This window comes from Hemiscyllium ocellatum, chromosome 2 (genome assembly GCF_020745735.1).
Source record: "Hemiscyllium ocellatum isolate sHemOce1 chromosome 2, sHemOce1.pat.X.cur, whole genome shotgun sequence".
Taxonomy (NCBI): domain Eukaryota; kingdom Metazoa; phylum Chordata; class Chondrichthyes; order Orectolobiformes; family Hemiscylliidae; genus Hemiscyllium; species Hemiscyllium ocellatum.
Genome location: NC_083402.1, coordinates 37,534,735 through 37,558,014, shown reverse-complemented (window position 1 = coordinate 37,558,014; position 23,280 = coordinate 37,534,735). Strand labels below are relative to the sequence as shown.

The 23,280-nt window shown below is 41.3% G+C and overlaps 1 protein-coding gene across 3 annotated transcripts in view; it reads left to right on the top strand.

The window, feature by feature from the left end:
• The window catches only part of iqgap2 (IQ motif containing GTPase activating protein 2), a 355,835-nt gene that overhangs the window by 277,277 nt on the left and 55,278 nt on the right, over window positions 1-23,280 (top strand). For all 3 annotated transcript variants that reach the window (XM_060835869.1, XM_060835872.1, XM_060835870.1), the window contains 2 exons: window positions 10,311-10,413; window positions 15,545-15,686. In XM_060835869.1, the coding sequence (XP_060691852.1) occupies window positions 10,311-10,413; window positions 15,545-15,686 (245 nt within the window). The remainder of the gene's footprint in view (window positions 1-10,310; window positions 10,414-15,544; window positions 15,687-23,280) is intronic.

Genomic DNA, 23,280 nt, shown 5'->3' with positions numbered 1-23,280 from the left:
TGTGGTAAATTGCCCAGTAGTGCCCAGAGATGTGCAGGCTAGTTGGATGAACCAGGTTAAATTTTTAGTTATCGGGTTGTTGGGTCTCTGTAAGGTGCAGACTCGATGGCCTGAATGTCCTTGTTCCTCACTATAGGGATTCTATGAATCTATTTCAGGAAGAAATCCAACGAATACTTTGTTTTTTGTCAGTGTACTTCCTTTCTGTACAAGGATGTTGCCAGGGTTGGAGGGTTTAAGCTGTAGGAAGAGGCTGAATAGGCTCGGGCTGTTTTCCTTGGAGCATCGTAGGCTGAGGGGTGACCATATAAAAGTTTGTAAAATCACAAGGGACATGGAGAAAGTGAATAGTGAAGGTCTTTTTCCCAGGATAGGCGAGTCCAAAACTAGAGGGCGTAGGCTTAAAGTGAGAGGGGAAAGATATGAAAGGGGCTTAAGGGACAACATTTTCACTCCCAACGTGGTCATGTATGGAATGAGGAAGTGGTGAAGGCTGGTACAATAACCGCATTTAAAAGGCATCTGGATGGTTGTATGAATAGGAAGGGTTTAGAGAGCCGCCTATTGACGAACGAGATAGATTAGGTTAGGACGAAGTGTCTGTTTCCATGATGACTGGTTCTGTAACTCTATAGTTTTCTCTTCCATTTGTTTGTCCATCTGAGTATTTCCTGTGGATCAAAATTGTGGCCAAATTCTTAACTTTAAACAGAACAATAGAGATGTGAACTTCCCATTGTGAGCACAGATTTTTAGCCCCTTATCAAATATTCCTGTCTAAGCATTTGGCTCCACAGCACATGCTCTTTCATTTTGGTGCAACAAAGCATTCACTCACCACAGCCTGCCTGGTGTTTTGTAAACTTCAAACCAATTTTGAGATTGTAATTATTGTTAAACTATTGTCCTGGCTCACTGGGGTTATGTGCTGAAAATCTAGCCTCATTTATTCCCACAGTCAACTCAGAAGGTGAAGATTTTACATGATGTCTCACTGCACCAGGTACCTGGGTTCGATTCCAGCCTTGGGTGACTGTGTGGAGTTTGCATGTTCTCCCAGTGTCTGCGTGGGTTCCCTCCAGGTGTTCTAGTTTCCTCCCACAATCCAACTATGCGTAAGTTACATGAATTGACCATGCTAAATTGCCCATAGTGTTCAGGGATGTGTTGGTTAGGTGCATTAGTCAGCTGTAAATATAGGATAATAGGGTAGGTGAATGGGTCTGGGTGGGTTCCTCTTTGGATGGTTAGTGTGGACACGTTGGGCTGAAGGGCCTGTTTCCACATTGTAGGGATTCTACACCTGCACAAAAGTACTCCATATTCTCCAATGTACCTGACTTTCAGACCCAATTTGATAGAAAGCAAATTCTTTACTTGACAGTAATTATTATTTATTCCAAATATTTAGACTCTAGCTCCAAGTTAACAATTTATTATGGGTGCATCAAGGGTGAGGAGTGTCTGGCCAAAGGATAAATAATGGGATGCCTCCTGGAATCTGGCCTCTCTACCTGTGAAACCCAGACCTAGAAAAAACACAAACACGCACACCCCACACAGACCAACCAGCACCCCCCGCCCAGTGTGCTTTCCTTGGTCTTAGATTCTCCTTGATCCTTGGATTCTAGGTGTGCTGCTCTGGCAGAAGCCACAGCTACTCTATGCACCACTTCCTACAAGGAGGCAGTTCTGCCTGGAATTCTGGAGAAGGGCCGAGGTGGCGCCTTGCCCAGTGCCTTGTGGATAGACAGGCCTTCTGTGGAGGAGACAGCATAGATCCTCACTGGCTCTGCAATTAGCTAAACAGAACTCTGAAACCACAAGAAGGTTACAGGCTTTTTCTCATAAGCACTTGTACTCGAAGCTAACTTTACAAACACAGCCCCACACGTGCACCAATTCCATCTTTAGTCAAAGCAAAAAATGTTTGTATTCATTTCAACTATCTAAATGGTCATTCAATTTTCCTACCGCATGTGTCTGAGCCCTGAGGAATTCACTCCAATTCATCTATATTCCCAGTCTGGAAGTTAGAGATTGAGTTTTGAGAATCTTTGTGCTTCCCATTGCCACTCTCTTCCTGCTTTACCAACAATACCTTCTGAATTTGCACTTTTCCCTCTCCGCCCAGATCCCATTCACAATTCTGGCACAGTGATTTCAGGTCAGGTCTTGAGAGTCTGTCTATTCCTGTGCTAATTACATGCAAAGGCATCTTTCTCATTGACCGCAAAAATAGAAGAGACAAAGGAGTCCTTTCCATTGAACCTATCCCTATGCCACTGGATCTGTCCATCTCTCACTCGCGCGCGCTCTCACTCACACACTGCCTGTTTCCTGTTAGAAATATAAATCATGAAATTCAAGCTGTTCCTTTGATCTGAAACATATTTACCTAAATTGTGCCCTAGTTTACAAGGTAGCATCAACATTTTCTAGTCTGGGAAATTTACACAAATATTTTAAAATTGCCCAGAGGCCCCCTCAGGCAGAATATCTCCTCTTGAGGTGGTTAACAAAAACGTTGTCACTTTGTCCTTTCATAGTAACCTGGCATGGTCAGCAATATGCACCAAGCACATGTGCTCACACACTAGGCTTTTGTGTGGATGCAGTTGACATGAACGTTTGTTACCAAAGTTTCAGTTCTTAAATATCTCTGAATTATAAAGGCAGTAATCTTTATCTGCTGTGAATTAATTGCTTATGCTGTTCTGTTTCTGCATTCATTATTTTAAAATAGGAAAATTCATTGAAAGATTTTGCTTGGCAATTCTCCACCTCGCACTTGGCTTTTGTGTTTCTGAACCTGCTAATTTGTGGGGAATTGCAATTCTACAAACATTGGCGGCCAAGTGACCCTTTTTCGTGTGTGTTGGCAGAGGTTTTTACCCAATGGCGATGCAGGACAGCAATAGCAAACACCAATCTTTAAGGGTTTTCCTTGTCTACAGAAGGTGCATGACCTCTGTTCAGTAGTTCATGTAGATGAAACTAGGGCTTGGCAGCTTTGAACTACACACTGCCAGCACATTGCTGTTTAGTGCATTGTGCCACTGAACAGCGCAGTGTTCCACTGAAATGCAACCACTTAATGTTCTCTCGCTCCTGGGTCCACTGTCTACAGCATGGCATAGTGAGCAGAGATGCTTCTGGCATTAATGAATTGGGAAGATAATACACATTTTAAGTGAGTATTTTTCACTTATAACTTTTCATTATATTCTCATTGAATCCCTCTTCCCTGATTTATGTCTGCCTTCTCCCTGATAACAATAAATGACAGTGCTTCCTCTGCATTCAGTAGCACGTTGTTCCAGGTAGCTCTATTGTGGAACAAGACTGTGACATCCCTTTTATTTAAAAAAAAAGAGCCTCACAGCGCCAGGGACCTGGGTTCAATTCCCACCTCAGGCGACTGACTGTGTGGAGTTTGCACGTTCTCCCCGTGTCTGCGTGGGTTTCCTCCGGGTGCTCCGGTTTCCTCCCACAGTCCAAAGATGTGCGGGTCAGGTGAATTGGCCATGCTAAATTGCCCATAGTGTTAGGTAAGGGGTATATGTAGGGGTAGGGGTATGGGTGGGTTGCGCTTCGGCGGGTCGGTGTGGACTTGTTGGGCCGAAGGGCCTGTTTCCACACTGTAAGTAATCTAATCTAATTATTAAAATCAGTTTGAGAGAAGCAGGTACTAACAAAATTTACATCATCCTTGCCTTTTGCTCGAATCCACCTTGTTTCGTGATAGTGCAGAGGGAAGCAATCAGTCTCATTTGATATCTTGTTTATTATCCAGGTCACCTGAGCGCACAAAAAACATTTATGGCAAACATGTTGCAAAGGAGATTCATGCATTTAATAAGAACGCAAGCAATAGGAGCAAGAATAGTCCATTCAGCTCCTTGAAGGTGAAAGTGAGGACTGCAGAAGCTGGAGGTCAGAGTCGAAAGTGTGTTGCTGGAAAAGCACAGCAGGTCAGGCAGCATCCAAGGAACAGGAAAATCAACATTTTGGGCAAAAGCCCTTCATCAGGATAGGCAAACCTTCCTGATGAAGGGCTTTTGTCTGAAACGTCAATTCTCCTGTTCCTCAGATGTTGCCTGACCTGCTGTGCGTTTCCAGCAACACACACTCGACATTCAGCCCCTTGTAGCAATTCTTCCATTCAATAAGATTGTGGCTGATCATTAACCTTAGCTCCACTTTACTACCCATTCTGCTTGTCCTTTGATTCAATCATGGGACCAAAACACACACTGTCTCTGTCTTACTTTATATCATCAGTGATTGCATTTATCTTCAAGTTTGCTTGAAATCTTTGGGGATTCAAAGTTTGAATTTTATCCTGATAAATGGTGGTTGAAAACTTCTGCCTTGTATTGTTAGATTTCAGAACCAATACACTTTTTTAAAATGCTATTTTTTTTAAATCCGTTCAATGTGTAGCATTTCATACAGCTTCCATCATTACTGTTTCTTGCATTTCTATTTTGAGAAATGCTTGACCATTGCAGGAAAGGACGCCTTCCTGCTCCAGTTTCCCTTCCTCTTTCTGACAATCCCGTTCAGATTGAAGGGAAATTTGGTTGGAAGCTGATTAAACATTTGCAAATGGTGCAACTTGTTCACTGAGGATTGACGAATATCAGCCATTTTAAGGCAGTTTCTGACCCATGATCCTTAAATTAGGAATACAGCATCTTGCCAGATCCGTCCCTATGTTGCATGTTTTAAACCCTGCTATAATTTTTCTTATGGGTCTGTGTTCCAGTTTGAGCTGATTCAAACTGTGGCTGTAAATACAAGTTTTTGTTAACCATTGGCAAAAAGCCTGGCCAACCCAAGCAAATAAATCTGAAGCAAAGTGTTGTAATTCTTCAAATAAAAATATTCAAAAGAATCCTCGAGCAGGTTGTAAATTTGTCTGGTGTGGTGGAATCCTATGATAGTTACCATTTGAATCCTTGTCAAATTGCTGTGTGTAATGATCCTACATGTAAAATATTGAGATCTTTGCCAGTATGCCTGCAGGTTTTATTAAAGAAAAACATATTAGCTAAATTGATTAGAATTAAAGATTTCATCTTGAGACTGAGCAACAATGTCTTTGTCATGAAACCACCACCATTATCGACAGTAAGTGTAGCCCTTAAATGTATTTGTAAAAAAAGAAAAGTCTGAAACTGAAGCGTCTGATGGCATAATGCATCATATTTCTCCGAATTTCCCTCCAATTAAAGTGACAAATGTCATGGTGACCGATAACTTTTTTTTTAATAGATTCATTTCCCAAATGATTAAAGGAAGACACCAAAAGGCGCAATTTCACTTTTTAAGACTTCTACTACAAGAAGCTAAAGTCTGCACAACTCATGCGTTCGTAGGTAGCTAATACATCAGGCTAAACTGGAAGAAAAGGTTTCTGTACATTAACAAAATTTATTTTGTCGTATGAAGCATTTTATTCAATGCCACACTTCTGACAAATAGATGGCATTGAAAGAAACTACCCAGAGTCACCCCTAGCTCTCCAGAGTACATTCACCTCTACCCACCATGCCAGGTATAAGCTTTGTTGTTTTACAATTGTTAGGGGGACTAGACCACCTATTTTTTTTACCAGAACAGTTCTGGTATTCTGACCATTCCTTCAAAATGATCAAAAATCCTGATTTTCAACATTCCCATTTATTCTGCAAGAGCAGAAAAAGTCAGAATTGATTTTAGGTTTGTATAAATGTTCTTGATTTGCTGGATAACCTGCAACACACCATTATATTTCTGGATAACATGTGGAATACATTTCTAGATGACATCAACAGAAAACAAGTGGCTGGCAGGCAGGAGCTACTTGCTTGAGTTGTTTGCATCCATCAAGCATGGTTTCCTCACCACTTTTTTAAAAAAATTATGTGTGGACCAGTGTTGTCGGTGTAGTTCTATTCCTAATTTCCAAAAGGGCAAATGAGAGTCAACCCATTTCTGCAGGTCTGGATTCACATGTAGGCCAAACCAGGTAATATGGCAGATTTCTTTCCCTAAAGGGCTTTAGGGAACTAGATGGGTTTTTAGGACAATTGACTCTAGTTGGATAGTTGCCATTAGGCTGGCATTTAACTCCAGACTTTCAATTGAATTGACATTTCGCCATCTCAGTAGAATTTGAGTGCACATCTTCCCAATATGTCCAGGTGCTCCGGTTTCTTCCCACAGTCCGAAGATTTGCAATTGGGTGGATTGACTATGCTAAGTTGTCCATCGTGTCCAGGGAGGTGTAGCCTAGGCGGATTAGCTGTAGGGATTGCATGTTATAGGGGTGGGGTAGAAGGTGGGTCTGGGATGCAGTTTGGCAGGTGTGTGTGAACTTGATGGGCTGGGTGGCCTGCGTCCACATGGTAGGAATTCTATAATCCTCAGAACATTAGCCTAAGATTTAGATCAGTAGGCCAGGGACTTAACACTGGGCATCTTTCTTCCCTAGTTTCTGGTACTGCAAGGCCTTAAACTACACCTCAGAAGCTGCAGCATGATGAACATATTGTGAAGGAAGATTAGTTCAGACAGCACCCAGTTCCCAGTTTTGAAAATCTAGTCACCCTCGTCATTGTCCCGTTCTGGCCGAGTTACAGCCATCATTGACTAGGCACACTTCAATAATTCTCCCATTCGTTAAATTCTCCAAAGTCACATCGGTTTTATTTTATTTTTCTTGTTGTCTTGTGTTCTGAAGAAGGGTGACTGTTCTCAAAATCTTAGTTCTGTTTCTCTCTCCACAACTGCTGCCAGACCTGCTGAGTTTCTTCAGCAATTTCAGTTTCTGTCTCAGATCTGCAGTGTCTACAGTTCTTTGTTCTATTTAATTTGAAATGCCTCCCAATCTGAAGAAGTGGAGTAATTTCTCTAATTATCCTGTCTCGGAGCACCCAACTGACATATATAAGCTCCATTTACTAGAGTATTCTTCATGCTCAGAAAAGGGGGCATCTAAGTAAAATGCTACTCGTGGCCTTCTGCTCTTTCCTAAAGGCACATGTTTCTAGCATCTTGCTATTTCAGACGGAAAGTGTTGCTCCCAAATACGTGTCAGACTGAGTGCCTTACTCCTCTGCTTAGTTACAATCTTGACAGTCAGCAAAGCCGTACTGTTATATAGTTATGCCTTTAGGAGCTTTGCTCATATTTGGACTGCTTTCCAAACCACCTAATTTTGCTTCATCAGGGAATGTTTATTTTTCTCCATTTTCTGGTTTGGGTTTAGTGGCTTTTACCACAAGAAATAAACCAGGACGTTTGGCACTTTACTTTGAGTTTAATAAGCCCCATATATCTGTTGTATATTCCCTTCAGATATAGGTCACTACCTATACCTATGTACTTTCTGAGCAAGTGCGGAGAGTTTGTGGGCAAGCTGCTGCAAATTTATTAGCATAACTAAGAAACGTTTCCTGAACTAAAATTGCTCAGTGCATGAAGCTCGTGTGTGTTTCTCATTTGATCATAGTATGCCTTTCACTCAGTGTATGCTCTGAATTAGGGTTTTGCAAGTAACCTACTGAGGAAAGCAAAGACTGCAACATTACAGCCAGTGCTAACTACAGTGGAAAACTTGACAAAAGAATGTTGAAGCTCAGTAGTCAGAGTTAATGACCTATGAATTAAAACATGTAGCCAAACATTGGGGTTTCCCTCCAAATACATTAATTTGTGTAGTTTTCTTGTGGTATTTTTCCTGAATATTTACTGAGCACAGCCTTATTTTAAACCACAAAAATGTTATAGCTGCAACATTGCATGGTAAGATGAACAGTTGGAGCAAAAGCTACAGTAAAACATTCAGGAGCAAATTATCTTGTACGTATGAAAATGGAGAAGAGCTACCAGGATCTGTGTATCGTCAAATTCTGAAGTTTTTAAAAATGTTTTCACAATCTAAACCTTCATTTGAATTCAGAGCCACAGAAAAGGGGGTAAATGCAACTTAGAGTTTCAACATGACTTTGACAACCGTTGCAGAAATTAATTGATTGAAGACGCAGAAAATGCAAATAGTTGCTGCTCTTAAAAATCCGTAGCAAAAACAAATTTCTGGCAAAAAAAACTCAGCAGGTCTGGCAGCACCTGTGGAGAGAAACCATTTCAGGTCCAGTGATCCTCCTTCAGAAACTGGTTTGGTTCAGCATTTATTGATTGCACTTTGTGTACAATTTCTGTTGATTGAAGAACTTAGTTTTTTTTGAGTAATTGATGAAGATATTTGATGAAGGCAGGATGGTGGATGTTGTCGACATGAACTTTAGCAAGTCCTTTGACAAGGTCCCTCAAGCAGGCTGATACAGAAGGATCATGGGATCTGTGGTGAGATGGTAAGATAGATACAGAACTGACTTGGTCATAGAAGATAAGAATGTAGTGATGCAAAGATATTTTTCTAACTGGAAGTCTGTGACCAATGGTGTTCAGTGCTGGGACCCCTATTCTTTGTAATGATTTGAAGGAGAGTATAAGTGATCTGATTAAGATTGCAGACAGCACAAAGTTTGGAGGAGCTGCAGATAATGAGGAGGATTGCCAGAGGAAACAGCAGGATGTAGACAAAGCTGGAGAAGTGGCAGATAGAATTTAATCCAACCAAATGTGAGGTGATAATTTTGGAGCGTATAATACAGGAGGGAAGTATGCAGTAAATGGTAGAGCCCTCAGAAACATTAATGAACAGCAGGATCTATGTACACAGGTTCCTCAGTTCCCTTAAAGTAGCAATGCAGATGAATACGGTGGTCAAGAAGGCATATGGCATGCTTGCCTTCATTGGTCTGACCATACAGTTGAAAAATTGGCAAGCTATATTGCACATGTATCAAACTTTTAGGTCACATTTGGAATCTTGTATACAGTTCTGGTTGGCACACTACCAGAACAATATGAAGACTTTGGGGAAGATACAGCAAATGTTTACCAGGATGTTGCCTGGTCATGAGGTGGTTAGCTATGAAGGAGAGATTGGACAAACTTGATTTGTTTTCACTTGAATATCAGGGGCTGATGGGGCATCCTGATAGTTTACAAAATTGAGAGGAATGGATAGTTTTCACAGGATAGAAATGTCCATTTACTAGGGGGCCTTCCTTTAAGGCAAAAGGGGAAAGTTTAAAGGAAATGCGAGAGGCAATTTGTTTTTTACACAGAGGGTAGTAAGTGCCTGGAATGCACTGCCAGAGGAGGTGGGAGAAGCAGATACAATAGCAGTGTTTAAGAGGCGCCTTGACAGGTATATGAATAGGTAGGGGATAGAGGGAAACGGTTTTTAGTTTAAAAAGGTGCCATGTGTCAGTGCAGGTTTGGTGGGTCAAAGGGCATGGTTCTCTGCTGTACTGTTCTTTGGTCACATAATGAGCAACTTGGGTAAATCTCAGGAGTAATGTTTTGGTGGGGAGAATATGAAGGCCGGTGGCAGGAAATACTGCATACCTGGTATTGATAGCTGATCAATACTCAGCTTTATGTGGTCAGTCATGTGGGTCACATGGAGGATTCCCACATGCCAAAGGCAGTACACTGCAACCAGCTGTACACTTGGCCCTGCATCACAGAATGCCCTGAACATGACTTTCAGTTGTCTTTATATTTAAGTTCTGAGCTTATAAGCTGGATCCCAATATATGAAGAAAACTATCTTAGGCAGACCTAAATGGCAAAGTCTCTGTCATCAGCTATTTCGACATTTGGAGAGAATAGAGCAAATGAGTACTGTATAAACTTGTCACTTCTGTCCATCTCTCCAACATTGCCATCAATCGCAAAAGTTTCAGTTAGTTATGCAAAATGGGACTTGATCTAATGTCACATGATACATCATCAACACTGAGTGGAAGCTTTTTTTCTGAGCATTTGTACATCAGGAGAATCAACAAAATGAATTGAGCAGCAAAGTGATCTGGAACTAACAGATATGCAAAACCACTTTAAAAAAACCCAAAAACTAGTCAGTCATGTCAATTAAAAGAAAAATCAAAACAAGCATGGACTTTCATTTCTGTAGGAATCGAATTGAAAAGCAGACAAGTCATTGTAAGCCTATGTTGATGCTTGATTGGTGGGCACAGACTTGGAGTACTTTGTGTAATTCTCATTTCCATTTTATATGAAGGATATAGTGGCATAGAAGAAGGTGCAAAAACATTTTGAAAGAATGATGCTACAACTGAGAGGTTATGCTTTTCAGGAAGTTTTCCAAAAAGTGATGGAAGTATGTATCGAGTATAAAGTTGCGACAGATTTCTGACCCAGTCAACTTCTTGCCCTTGTGACAGCTGCTGTTAGAACACCAAGAAGCTATTTCGCCAGATCACAACGACCTGTTGCATGAGTTACTGGAAGGATTGGGAAGTGTACCTGATGTTGAAACTCTGATTGGTGAGTAACTTAGAGTGGATTGAAGATTTTTTTGTCTCAGAACCTGGTTCATCCAGAGTGAATAAACTGATGCTTTTCAAAATTGGAAAACGTTGCTTTCCCAGCTTACAGATTTGGCTGCAAGTAAATTCATCCATTTTTCAAAGTGATCAACTTCCTGTTTAATTTTTGCTGAAAAATATTGTGGCTTAGAAATAACTCAACGAATAATGCTGGAGATCAGAGTCAAGATTTAGAGTGGTGCTGGAAAAGCATAGCAGGTCGGGCAGCATTTGAGGAGCAGGAAAACTCCAATCTTGACTTCAGAAGTGTGTTAAGTGTGAAACAAACTTTTGTGGGTCTGGGATCACATAGACCACTGTCTTTAACAGGTTGAGGCCTGCACTTGTTGGAATTTAGAAGAAATACCTTTTTTCAAACATAAGTTTCTTAGGGGAAAGAACAGGAACGATGCAACAACGTTGTTTCCCTTAATGGAAGAGAAGGTACAATCTCCAAATTAGGGATTATACATTTCGGACAGAGCTGAGGAATTTCTTCTCTTGAAGGGTCATGAATCTATGGAATTCTTTTACAGCAAAGGGCTGACCAGGCTGGGTGGTTAGAAAGTTCAAGACTGAGATAGATTTCGAATCAGTGAGGGAATGGAGTTGTTGGGAAATTGATTTGATAATCCTTCACTTCTCTTCAATTTAATCATAAATCACACAACACCAGATTATAGTCCAGCAGGTTTAATTGGAGGCACACTAGCTTTCAGAACAAAGCTCCTTCATCAGATGGTAGTGGAGGGCTCCATCCATACTGTAAATTTTTGCTATAAATTCTGTGTTAGGATTGAGCCCTCCACTACCACCTGATGAAGGAGCGTCACTCCGAAAGCTAGTGTGCTTCCAATTAAACCTGTTGGACTATAACCTGGTGTTGTGTGATTTTTAACTTTGTATACCCCAGTCCAACACCGGCATCTCCAAATCACAAATCAATCATGTTCTCATTGAGTGGTGGAGCAGACTTAATGGGCTGAATGACCTACTCCTGCTCCAATATCTTGTAGTTTTTCTGTCTTACAGGTCAGACTGTTTAAGGATAGCAGAGTTCCTTGTCTAATAGACATTACTCAACCAGAACGGTAATCAAGTAGCTTCACAGTTACCATTATTTGCCGTTATTTATACTAGGTTTTCAGGTTTGTTTTATTAATTACTGAACTTAATTTCCACAGTTGCCTTTGTGAAATTTGAAATTGTGTCTCCTGATGTTTAGTCCCTGCTTTGGGATTTCTTGTCCAGCCACATATCCGCTATGCTACCATGCCCCTAACAATCAAGGATACATTCACAAAGACACTTGCTAACAGCTTGTCTCCCTGGTCTTAGTAGATGACCATAAGACTATACAATGTAGGTGTGGAAGTAGGCCATTCAAAACATCACATCTGCTCTTCCCACCCAGATCATGGTTGATCTGACAATCCTCACTCCACTTTAATGCCTTTTCTCTATAATCCTTCATTTCAAGCTCAGTGGGTCAGCACGGATGTCTCACAGCGTCAGGGACCGAGGTTTAATTCTACTCTTAGGTGACAGTCTGCGTGGAGTTTGCACATTCTCCCCATGTCTGCATGAGTTTCCGCCAAATGCTCCAGTTTTCTCCCATAGTCCAAAGAATTGGATCTGGGTGAGTTGCGCTTCGGTGGGTCGGTGTGGACTTGTTGGGCCGAAGGGCCTGTTTCCACACTGTAACTAATCTAAATTGCAGGTTAGGTGAATTGGCCATGCTACACTGCACATAGTATGCAAGGATGAGCATGGTTGGGTGGATTAGTCACAGGAAATGCAGGGTTACAAGGATAGGCTAGGAGGGGTCGGTCTAGGTGAGATCCTCTTCAGATGGTTGTTGTGGACTTGAAAGGTCAAATTGCCTGCTTCCACAATGTGGAGATTCTGTTTTTAAAAAGCTATCCTTCTCACTTAATATATACTGGGTACATGTCCAATCTTCTCAATCTCTCCTCAAAACACAGTCCCTTCATATTTGGAAAAGCCGAGGGAAATCACCAGGAAAGCTTCCAGATGCAAAATGCACTGCTCTCCTTCCACCATTTTTTTAACTTGATATTCCCTACTGTTTAGAACATAGAACATAGAAGGATACAGCGCAGTACAGGCCCTTCGGCCCTCGATGTTGCGCCGACCGAATCCTACCTAACCTATACTAGCCCAATATCTTCCAAATGCCTATCCAATGCCCGCTTAAATGACCATAAAGAAGGAGAGTTCACCACTGATACGGGCAGGGCATTCCATGAACTCACAACCCGCTGTGTGAAGAATCTACCCCTAACATCTGTCCTATACCTACCACCCCTTAATTTAAAGCTATGTCCCCTAGTAACACCAGACTCCATTAGCGGTAAAAGGTTCTTAGTATCTACCCTATCTAAACCCCTAATCATCTTATACACTTCTATCAGATCTCCCCTAAACCTTCTCTTCTCCAATGAGAACAGCCCCAAGTGCCTCAGCCTTTCCTCATAAGATTTTCCTACCATTCCAGGCAACATCCTGGTAAACCTCCTCTGCACTCGTTCTAAAGCTTCCACATCCTTCCTATAGTATGGCGACCAAAACTGCACGCAATACTCCAGATGAGGCCTCACCAGAGTCTTATACAACTGCAACATGACCTCAGGACTCCGGAACTCAATTCCTCTGCCAATAAAGCCCAGTACACCATATGCCTTCCTCACAGCACTATTTACCTGGGTGGCAACTTTCAGAGATCTGTGTACATGGACACCAAGATCCCTTTGCTCATCCACACTACCAAGTAGCCTACCATTAGCCCAGTAATCCATCATCTTGTTATTCCTACCAAAGTGAATGACTTCGCACTTAGCTACATTGAATTCCATTTGCCACATTTCCGCCCAGTTCTGCAACTTATCTATATCCCGCTGTAACCTACCACTTCCTTCCTCACTATCCACAACTCCACCGACTTTTGTGTCATCCGCAAACTTGCTTACCCAGCTTTCAAGTCCTTCCTCTAGATCATTTATAAAGATAACAAAAAGCAATGGTCCCAAAACAGATCCTTGTGGTACACCGCTAGTAACTGCGCTCCAAGATGAACATAATCCATCAACTACTACCCTCTGTCTCCTTCCAGCCAGCCAATTCCTAATCCAAACCTCTAATGTATCCTCAATGCCATACCTCCGAAGTTTTAGCATTAGCCTACCATGGGGAACCTTATCGAACGCCTTACTAAAATCCATATACACAACATCTACTGCTTTACCCTCGTCCACTTCCTTAGTCACCTTCTCAAAGAACTCAATAAGGTTTGTGAGGCACGACCTGCCCTTCACAAAACCATGCTGGCTATCCCTGATCACGTTATTCCTACCCAGATGTTCATAAATCTTATCCCTTACCATTCTCTCTAAGACTTTGCCCACCACTGAAGTCAGACTCACTGGCCTATAGTTACTAGGGCTATCCCTACTCCCTTTCTTGAACAATGGGACCACATTCGCTATCCTCCAGTCCTCTGGTACTATTCCCGTTGACAATGACGACATAAAAATCCAGGCCAATGGCTCTGCTATCTCCTCCCTAGCTTCCCATAGGATCCTGGGGTAAATGCCATCAGGCCCAGGAGACTTATCTATATTCATCCTTTCCAATATTCCCAAAACCTCTTCCCTGCATATTTCCAGGGCATCCATTCTAATTATTTGTGATTCCATATTCACATCAGCAACAGTGTCCTGTTCCTGAGTGAATACTGATGAAAAGTACTGATTTAATGTCTCTCCAATCTCCTCCGCCTCCACACACAACTTCCCACTACTATCCTTGACTGGACCGATACCTACCCTAGTCATCCTTTTATTCTTGACATACCTATAGAAAGCCTTTGGGTTTTCCCTAATCCTACCAGCTAAAGACTTTTCATGTCCCCTTCTCGCTTCTCTTAGCTCCCTCTTTAGCTCCTTCCTGGCTACCTTATAACTCTCAATCGCCCCTACTGAACCTTCACGCCTCATCTTTACATATGCCGCCTTCTTCCCTTTCACAAGGGACTCCAATTCCTTACTAAACCACGGCTGCCTCACAAGGCCCTTTACACCATGCCTGACTGGTACATACCTATCGAGGACACGCAGTAGCTGCTCCTTGAACAATCCCCACATCTCATTAGTGTTCTTCTCTTGAAGCCTGTTTTTCCAATCCACACATCCTAAGTCATGCCTCACTGCATCATAATTTCCCTGCCCCCAGCTATAGCTCTTGCCCTGCAGCGCACGATTATCCCTCTCCATCACTAAAGTAAAAGTCACCGAGTTGTGGTGTTTTTATAATGTTTCAATGTTTTTATAAATGAAAAATCGTCAGTGTCGACCTAATACTTACGCAGTTGGTTTCTTAAGAAAAGAGAGCAGAAAACACAGTAGTTATAAACACAAACTGTGATGGCCTTACTTTTTATTTTGAAGAATAGATGCATTCACCAATGATTTTTCCCTGCACTCTCACCTGGCTGTGGTTTCTGATATCTCTCCATTACTGGTCTTACTGTAAGTCAGCCTCTTGATCCACATCTTTTTGTCCTCTCCCACTCCCCTCCCCCTTTCACTCCTTTTCAGGATTTTTTTGGAAATGTGATATTCTCATCATAATGTGTTTTCCAGCATTACAATATCATTAAATTAAGTGTACAAAGTTTAAAATCACACAACACCGGGTTATAGTCCAACAGGTTTATTTGGAAGCATGGTTATTGCCTGATGAAGGAGCCACGCTCTGAAAGCTAGTGCTTCCAAATAAACCTGTTGGACTATAACCTGGTGTTGTGTGATTTTTAACTTTGTACACCTCAGTCCAACACCAGCATCTCCAAATCATTAAATTAGTGAATATAGTAATGAAGTCTACCAAAAAGGATAGCATTTTAGCAAATGCTGTCAAGAAAACTGTGTACATGCTTTATGTCTTGATAGCTGCTAGATGTTTGCCCAGATATTACAAATCATCTGGAATGGTTTAAGCATAAAAGTTTGCGTGATACTGAAAGTACCAGTTGCTATCGGTAAAACCTACTTCAATTTCTTTCTTCACAGGGGAGGGGGCGGTTGACCCAAATGACCCCAACAAAGAGAATATACTTTCCCAGCTTGCAAAGACAGGAGTCTCACTCACGCTGACCAGCAAGATTGAGTTGCGAGAGGGGGATGACAGAGACATGAAGATTCTGATGATAAAGTAAGCTTGCTGAAATAATGTCTGACAATCTGTTTTTGTAGATTAACTTTTTCCTTCTTTCATAAAGTAGATATGGCCAGTTGATGCTGCAAATGCTAGAGTATTCTGCAACACTCGACAGTTTTGATATGGAAGTCTCCATACATCTCAATTCTCTCACTTTTAATTGTGATGCCCTAACAATATAAGACTCAATCTAATCAAATAGTTTTTGTAGAACATCAAAGCAACTATGTTCCAGCCCAAGCATGAGTTTATTGAATCTTCTCAAACCAGTTTATTTCCTCAATTAATACCTTGTTAATTGAGGAAATAAACTGGTTTCATAATCGTTCTGACTTCTCCATCCTCACTATAAAAAAAATTCTTCATCTTTGCTTGGCAGTTCTATATAGTTCAGTAAAAGGTGTAATTTACTTCAATTGATTGCATTGTTTTTCCATTATGAGCCCTAGTTGAGCAACATTGCTAATCATAAATACTCTAAATGATATTGCAATGTTGAATATTTAAACAAGTTCTTTTTCAAATTCAGTTATATTTGATTGATTTTATAAATATTTAATGTCAATGCATGACAAATTATACAGTTCTTGATCTCTACTTATTGATGAGACCCTGATGATGAATGGTTTCAGTGAATGTAATTGGAATTATTCTGATAAGTATAAGCAGAGCAATTGTTTATCAAGCATCTGTCTGAAATAGAAAACAAGCTAGGTGATAGAATGGTAAAGTATTGCTGTTATGTGCTTGGGTCTGTGGTGTAAAGTGGACTGTTTGGGTACATGCTAAGTGTTGCAAGTATTGATTCAGCAGTGTTTCCTTGGTTTTCGCAACAAATTCAAGGGGTCCATTTGTAAAGTTTCATATGGGGTCACTGCGTTTTCAACTGGGACTCCATGGTGACTGAATCAGACTGAGCCATCTTCATGAGATGATTATTGATCATTGGTTTTAGATGATACTTTAGGGTACATAGTCTTAAAATAAGAGGGAGCAGATTTAGGACTAAGTTGAAGAGGAATTTCTTCACCCAGAGGATTGCGAATCTGGAAAATTCCCTGCCCAGTCAAGTAGTTGAGGTACCTTTTTTGAATGTTTTTAAGGCAAAGGTAGATTTTTGAACAGTAAGGGAATTAAGGGTTATGGTGAGAGGGCAGTAAGTGGAGCTGAGTCCACAAAAGGATCATCTTGACCTTATTGAATAGCAGAGCAGGCTCAAAGGACCAGGTACCTACTCCTGCTCCTAGTTCATTACTTTTTTACGTTCAGTCAGATTTTCGATTGCAATTCTGTCTTGAGAGTAAGGGAAAACCTTATGGTTAGTCTAGAGAGTTGTTGTTTCATTAAGATGGCATCCTACGCAATTTGGGAAATTGGATCCCAATTTGGTAGAGGATGTTGGTCGAAAGCGGTTGTTGTGACTGGCAGCCTCCATTCAGTGTTGCTGGGGTTTGGCGCTGTGCTCCTTGCTACTTTAGAAACAATGGAAAGCTTTAGACTGTAGGATGGTAAAAGGTTGTTTGGTCAGAATGGCAAATGGAACTTAATCCTGAAATTTGAGAGGTAATGTATTTTGGAAGAACCAACAGGGCAAGGGAATGCATAATGTTTGGCAGGAGCCTAGGAAATAGAGGATCAGAGGGATTTGTATGAGCATGTCCATAGATGCTTGAAGGCAATAGGACGGATAGATAAAGTGGTTAAGAAGGCGTATGGGGTACTAGCCTAGATTTATTTCTCAGTCAAGATATTGAATACAAGAAGGAGATTATGATGGAACTGGATATAAAGTTAATTAGGCCATGACTGGAATACAGTGAGCAGTTCTGTCGCCACACTATAGGAAGCATGTGATTACACTAGAGAAGGTGGAAAAAAGGCGGAAGTGGGTACTGCAGATGCTGAAGATTAGAGCTGAAAATGTGTTGCTGGAAAAGCGCAGCAGGTCAGGCAGCATCCAAGGAGCAGGAGAATCGACGTTTCGGGCATAAGCCCTTCTTTAGGAATGAGGAAAGTGTGTCCAGCAGGCTAAGATAAAAGGTAGGGAGGAGGGACTTGGGGGAGGGGCGTTGGAGATGCAATAGGTGGAAGGAGGTCAAGGTGAGGGTGATAGGCCGGAGTGGGGTGGGCAGAGAGGTCAGGAAAGAGTCCATATTAGAATGGTGCTGGAAAAGCACAGCAGATCAGGCAGCAATCGAGGAGCAGGAAAACCAACGTTTCGGGCAAGGGGATTCACCAGGGTGCTGCCTGGGGTAGAGTCTTTAAGCTCTGAAGAGAGACTAAATAGGCTGGAGTTGTCTTCCTTAGAATAGAGAAGACACCGGATAGATAAGAAATTTTTTGCCATGATAGAGGGATCAGAAGTAAGGCAAACTTGATGGGCCAAATGGCCTCTTTTGACACTGTAGGGATTCTGTAATTCTGTCGTATAGACATGATGGGTAGAAGGGCCCCTTTCAGTGCTGTGAAACTGTGGCATTTGAATCACCAGTGTATGTGGTATGTTGTGCTGTTTCTAGGAGCTGACTGAAATGCACTCCAAGACAAGTCACAATTCATAACCAAAATTAATCATTGACTTACCTTCCACAGAACACGTGAATGTACTTCTTGCAATTAAAATAATCAATTTCCTATGTTTTTCACTGTCAAAATATTGACTAGGTTTATTGTGCTGTTAAAATCTAAGTTGAGACTTGAATTCAGATTGCCTGCTTTGTAGAAAATGTTGAATTTAACATGGGACAAATTCTCATTTGAATATTCAGATCAGGCGATTACACATTACAAATTCCTGCAATCCCCAGTAATTAATTCCTTACAGTAACTCTTTGTGGTTGTTACCAAGGTTTTAGCTCAATTGGCTCAACGGTGGGGAAACCAAAAAAATGTCACCTGTTAACACTCTTTCCTTAGTCATTTGCTGATAGATTTGGGACATGTAGACACTTGACTAACAGTTTGGTGCAGAATTGCAGGACTACAGCATTGCCAGAAGTACAGCGAAATGTTAAACTAATGCCCTCTGTCTCTTCCTATGGTGCAGGTAGATGGAAGAGTGACTCTAAACAATGAAAATCATTTGTTTTTCCAGCATCTTAGCCATCATTTCCTCTGTAATCAATATTGGCAAAATCAGATTTGTTTCTTCCATTTGGTGAAATGTTACTTTGAATAAATTATGTGTTGCGATTACTGACTGGTCATACCATTGCAAATTGATGGTACTTAAATGCAACAGGACATTTGAAAAACTAATATATGTTTTCTACAAATGCAAATCTTTAAAGGAAAGTTATCATTTTTGACACTAATGTGCTATGGTGGTTGAGACTGTTTTTATTATTGCTCTTTTTTTGCCTAAGGAAAGGCAATAAAATTATTATCGTCTTTAATTTTGCTGTCACCACACCACCACCTCACCGTGTTGTTTGTTACTGAAATAGTAATCCAAAGACCCAGGTTCCTATTGTTGGAGACATGGGTGTAAAATCCACCATTTCAGACAGTGAAATTTGATGATTCGCTGTCTAATGGCATGCAAACACTGTTAATTCTCGTCAAAACTAGTCTGGTTCACTCCATCCTTTATGGAAGGAAATTTGCCCTGGTCTGCTCTACATGTGACTCCAGGCTCTCAGCAGTGTGTTGGACTCTTACCTAGCCTCTGGGCAATCAAGGATGGGCACTAAATGCTGGACTAGCCAGCAATACTGACATCTGAAAATATATATTTTTTTTAAACTCAATGGGTGCTGACATTAACTTCTCAACCTTGACAGAAATTAAAGGCCTGAGGCACAGAGGGAAATAATCTCCCCACCACGTAGAGCCTACTGAAACCAAGATCCAGGCCTAAAAGATTAACAATTTTCCTTCAGTCCTCCTCTAAGCTCAGAAGGAAACTGTGGTCCTTCGCTCTGGACTCAGAATGCTGGGGGTCAGCAGCTGGAGACTAAACTCAGACAGACAGCAGGAGGAACAAAGAACCAGACTTTGGCCACTTCTTGCTGACCTGACTGTGGTCAGAAAGTTAACAAGTGATGCCTTATTGGAATCTGACGTTTAAACTGAGTGTGTTTCCCTGTTACCTCCCCAGAATGGCCACAGCAGCTCAATTTATGACATTTCCACTTGGAAATTAAAGTTGATCCCCGACGCTTATTAAAGTTAAATGTCAACTATAGATTATCCTTAGGTTTAGAAATTTCCACTGGCTCAAGTTTAGGTTGTTTGCCTACCTCTGTATTAGTCACTCTAAACACATGGTGAGCTGCCATTTTCATTGGAGATTTTTTTTTCAAGAAATGCAACAATTTGCACTTTTTACTTTATCAAAACCTATTCTAAGACTTGACCTTGAATTATTCTTTGAACGTGGGGCAGTGAATATTTAATTTTCATACTTCAAGGTTAAGTTTGATTTTCTCCTTAAGAGGACAACCTGTTGTCTTGCCAATTCATTTAAAATTGGTTTTGAAATACAGGGAGTGTTTAATTTGGTTGGGCCATATTGACTTTGTCACAGATTGAAATTCCTTTCCAACTGCAGTTTCCAAAAGCTGCATAGACCATTCTAAAAGTCCAAAAACAAAATCTAGTCTAACCACATTCTTTTAACCACAGTGCGTGACTCACACATCCTGGATTTTTATTCTTGGTCTTCATCCATACAACAAAACCAGTCTCAGTCTGTTCCGGATTTTTGCTCCTCATGTGCTTCTCATTTTCTCTGTCTGTCTCCTATAATTTTACACAGTTCAGTCTGTTGTATTAGTGCTGACTCTTCAAATCCTGTCCCACACCCCAGTTTTCACCCAGACCCTGCAAATTTCTCATCTTCAAGTACATATCCAATTGTCTTCTAAAATCAAATTCCTTTCTTCTCAGCATTGCATTCTGAACCTTGATGATCCTTTATAGAGAAATTTCTCCTTGCTACCCCTCTAATTATTTTGTCATTTATTTTAATTTTGAAGTCCCATTACTTACCCACTTGCCGTAGACTATAGTTTATCTACATTTGCTGTATTAAATTTTCACTCTTGACTGACTTTTAGGTATTCCCTTCAGCTGCTCTGCTCTAAGAACAACAATTAACTTTGTATCTTTCAACACTGCGGGGCGATAGTCTAGTGGTGGTATCGCTGAGCTGTTAATCCAGAGGCCCAGGTCATGTTCCTGGAACCCCCTTTCCAATCCCACCACAGCAGATGGTGAAAGTTGAACTAAGGGTCTAATGATGACCATGAATCCATTGTTGATTATGGAAATAACCCCATCTGATTCACTATTATCCTTCAGAGAAGGAAACTGCCTTCCTTACCTGGTCTGGCCTACAAGTGACTCCAGACCTACACCAATGTGGTTGACATTTAACTGCCCACTGGGCAATTAGGGATGGGTAATAAATGCTGGCCTTGCCAGCAACACCCTCCTCTCCTGAATGAATTTATAAAAACAGCTTAGCTAGTCTGCTGCTTACCTCTGAACAGATTAGTTCTTGCATTGTAGCTGTCCCTTTTAATACCATGGACTTCTATCTTAAGAATAACTCTGTTCTGATATCCCACTTTCTCATTTCCCCCCTCTCTCACTCCACCCAAATGAAGCTTCAAACTTTTGTTCACTGCCAATACTAGCTGATACATTCAGTGGTCAAAATTTAAAACTGGGCATTAGCTGAGTCAGAAAGAAGGCTGGAAAAATCCTCTAAAGTTAGATTACACAAAAAGTTAGCATTTTATGTTGGCAATAAGGCTTGTGATGTTGATCAGTATATTGATCAAGAATGTCTGGATTTCTTCCAAGGTGAAGAACCACTCTCCTGTGACAAAAATAGTGAATGAGCCGAAAAATGAGAACTTTTCTCCATCCACCCACCCCCTCCCCAAAATAAACCTTCCATTTTCCACTGGGGTAGGAATCACACAGTGTATCTCAGTTAGTTGGACGTGACATGGATAGTCAATATCTACCCATAGACATAAGCGTCTGCCTCCATTACGGTGATGACCTCAACGCAAAGTGCAAAAATTAAACCTAATGGGAGCCAGATTGAGCCTTGTGAATTTTCTTGGATGACCAGGGTACCCCTTTGGAAATGATAATCAGATGCCCTTAAGGGACGGTCTCCTCCTGAACCGATCTGGAACCAGTGTTCTGGTGAAAAGGATAAATAGGACTTTAAAATTGTGAGTCAAAGAGGAAAGGAAACCAAAAGCAACAAGAAGTATGCAGTCAAGTAGAAAGATGAGCAGTGGGTTAGCATGTGTGCAGAGTTTAAGTTCAAGGCGGACGAGGAATGAAGCAAAAAGGAAGGATAGCTTAGGACATATTACTAAAGGTGGTGGAAATCATGAGGATAAGAAAATTAGCATTAAGGTGCTTTACCTGAATGTTCCTATTCGTAATAAAGTAGATGAATTAACAGCACAAATCCTTGTAAATGACTATGATGTGATAGGCATCACAGAGACATGATTGCAAGGGTTCAGGCCTGGCAGTTAAACATCCAAGGATTTACAACGTATCGAAAAGACGGAGGTGGACAGAGGGGCCGGGGTTGCCTTGTTAGTTAAGAATGAAATTAAATCTATGGCACTGAAAGACATTAGGGTCAGATGATGTGGAGTCTGTGTGTGTGGAGTTGAGGAACCACAGAGGCAAAAAAAACCATAATGGGAGTTACGTACAGATCTCCCAGCAGTGGTCAGGACCAGGGGTGCAAGATGTACCAAGAAGTAAATAAGGCATGTCAGAAAGGCAAGATCACAGTGATCATGGGGGACTTCAATATGCAAATGGACGAGGTGAATAATGTTGCTGGTAGATCCAAAGAAAGGGAATTCATGGAATACTTTCAGGATGGCTTTTTGGAACAGCTTGTGATGGAGCCCACAAGGGAGCAGGCTATTCTGAACTTAGTGCTATGTAACAAGCCAGACTTTATAAAAGATCTTAAAGTCAGAGAACGCTTAAGGGGCAACGATCATAATATGGTGGCGTTCAGTCTGCATTTTGAAAGAGAGAAGGCAACACCAGATGTAATAGTGTTACAGTTAAGTAAAGGTATTTTCAGCGGCATGAGAGAGGAACTGATGGAAATTAACTGGAAGCAGATCCTAGTGGGGAAGACAGCAGAGCAACAATGGCGGGGATTCAGGGTGTAATTGAGGAAACCGTATAGAGGTTCATCCCAAAGAAAAGAAAGATTACCCAGGGGAGGATTAGAGAGCCATGGCTGACAAAGGAAGTCAGGAAAAAGAGAGAACGTATGAAGTGGCCAAGAGCACTGGGAAATCTGAGTTGGGAAGACTCAAACAAATAGAGGATAACAAAGCGAGAAATAAGAAAGGAGAGGATCAAATACGAAGGTAAGCTAGCTCGATGGGCTACATCCTAGAGTTCCGAGGGAGGTGGGTGAAGAAATAGCAGAAGCATTGGTTGTGATCTTTCAAAAATTACTGGTGTCAGGGAAAGTCCCAGATGATTGGAAAATCGTTGTTGTAACCCCCTCGTTCAAGAAAGGATCAAGAGAAAAAATGGAAAATTACAGACCGATTGCCTAACCTTGGCTGCAGGTAAA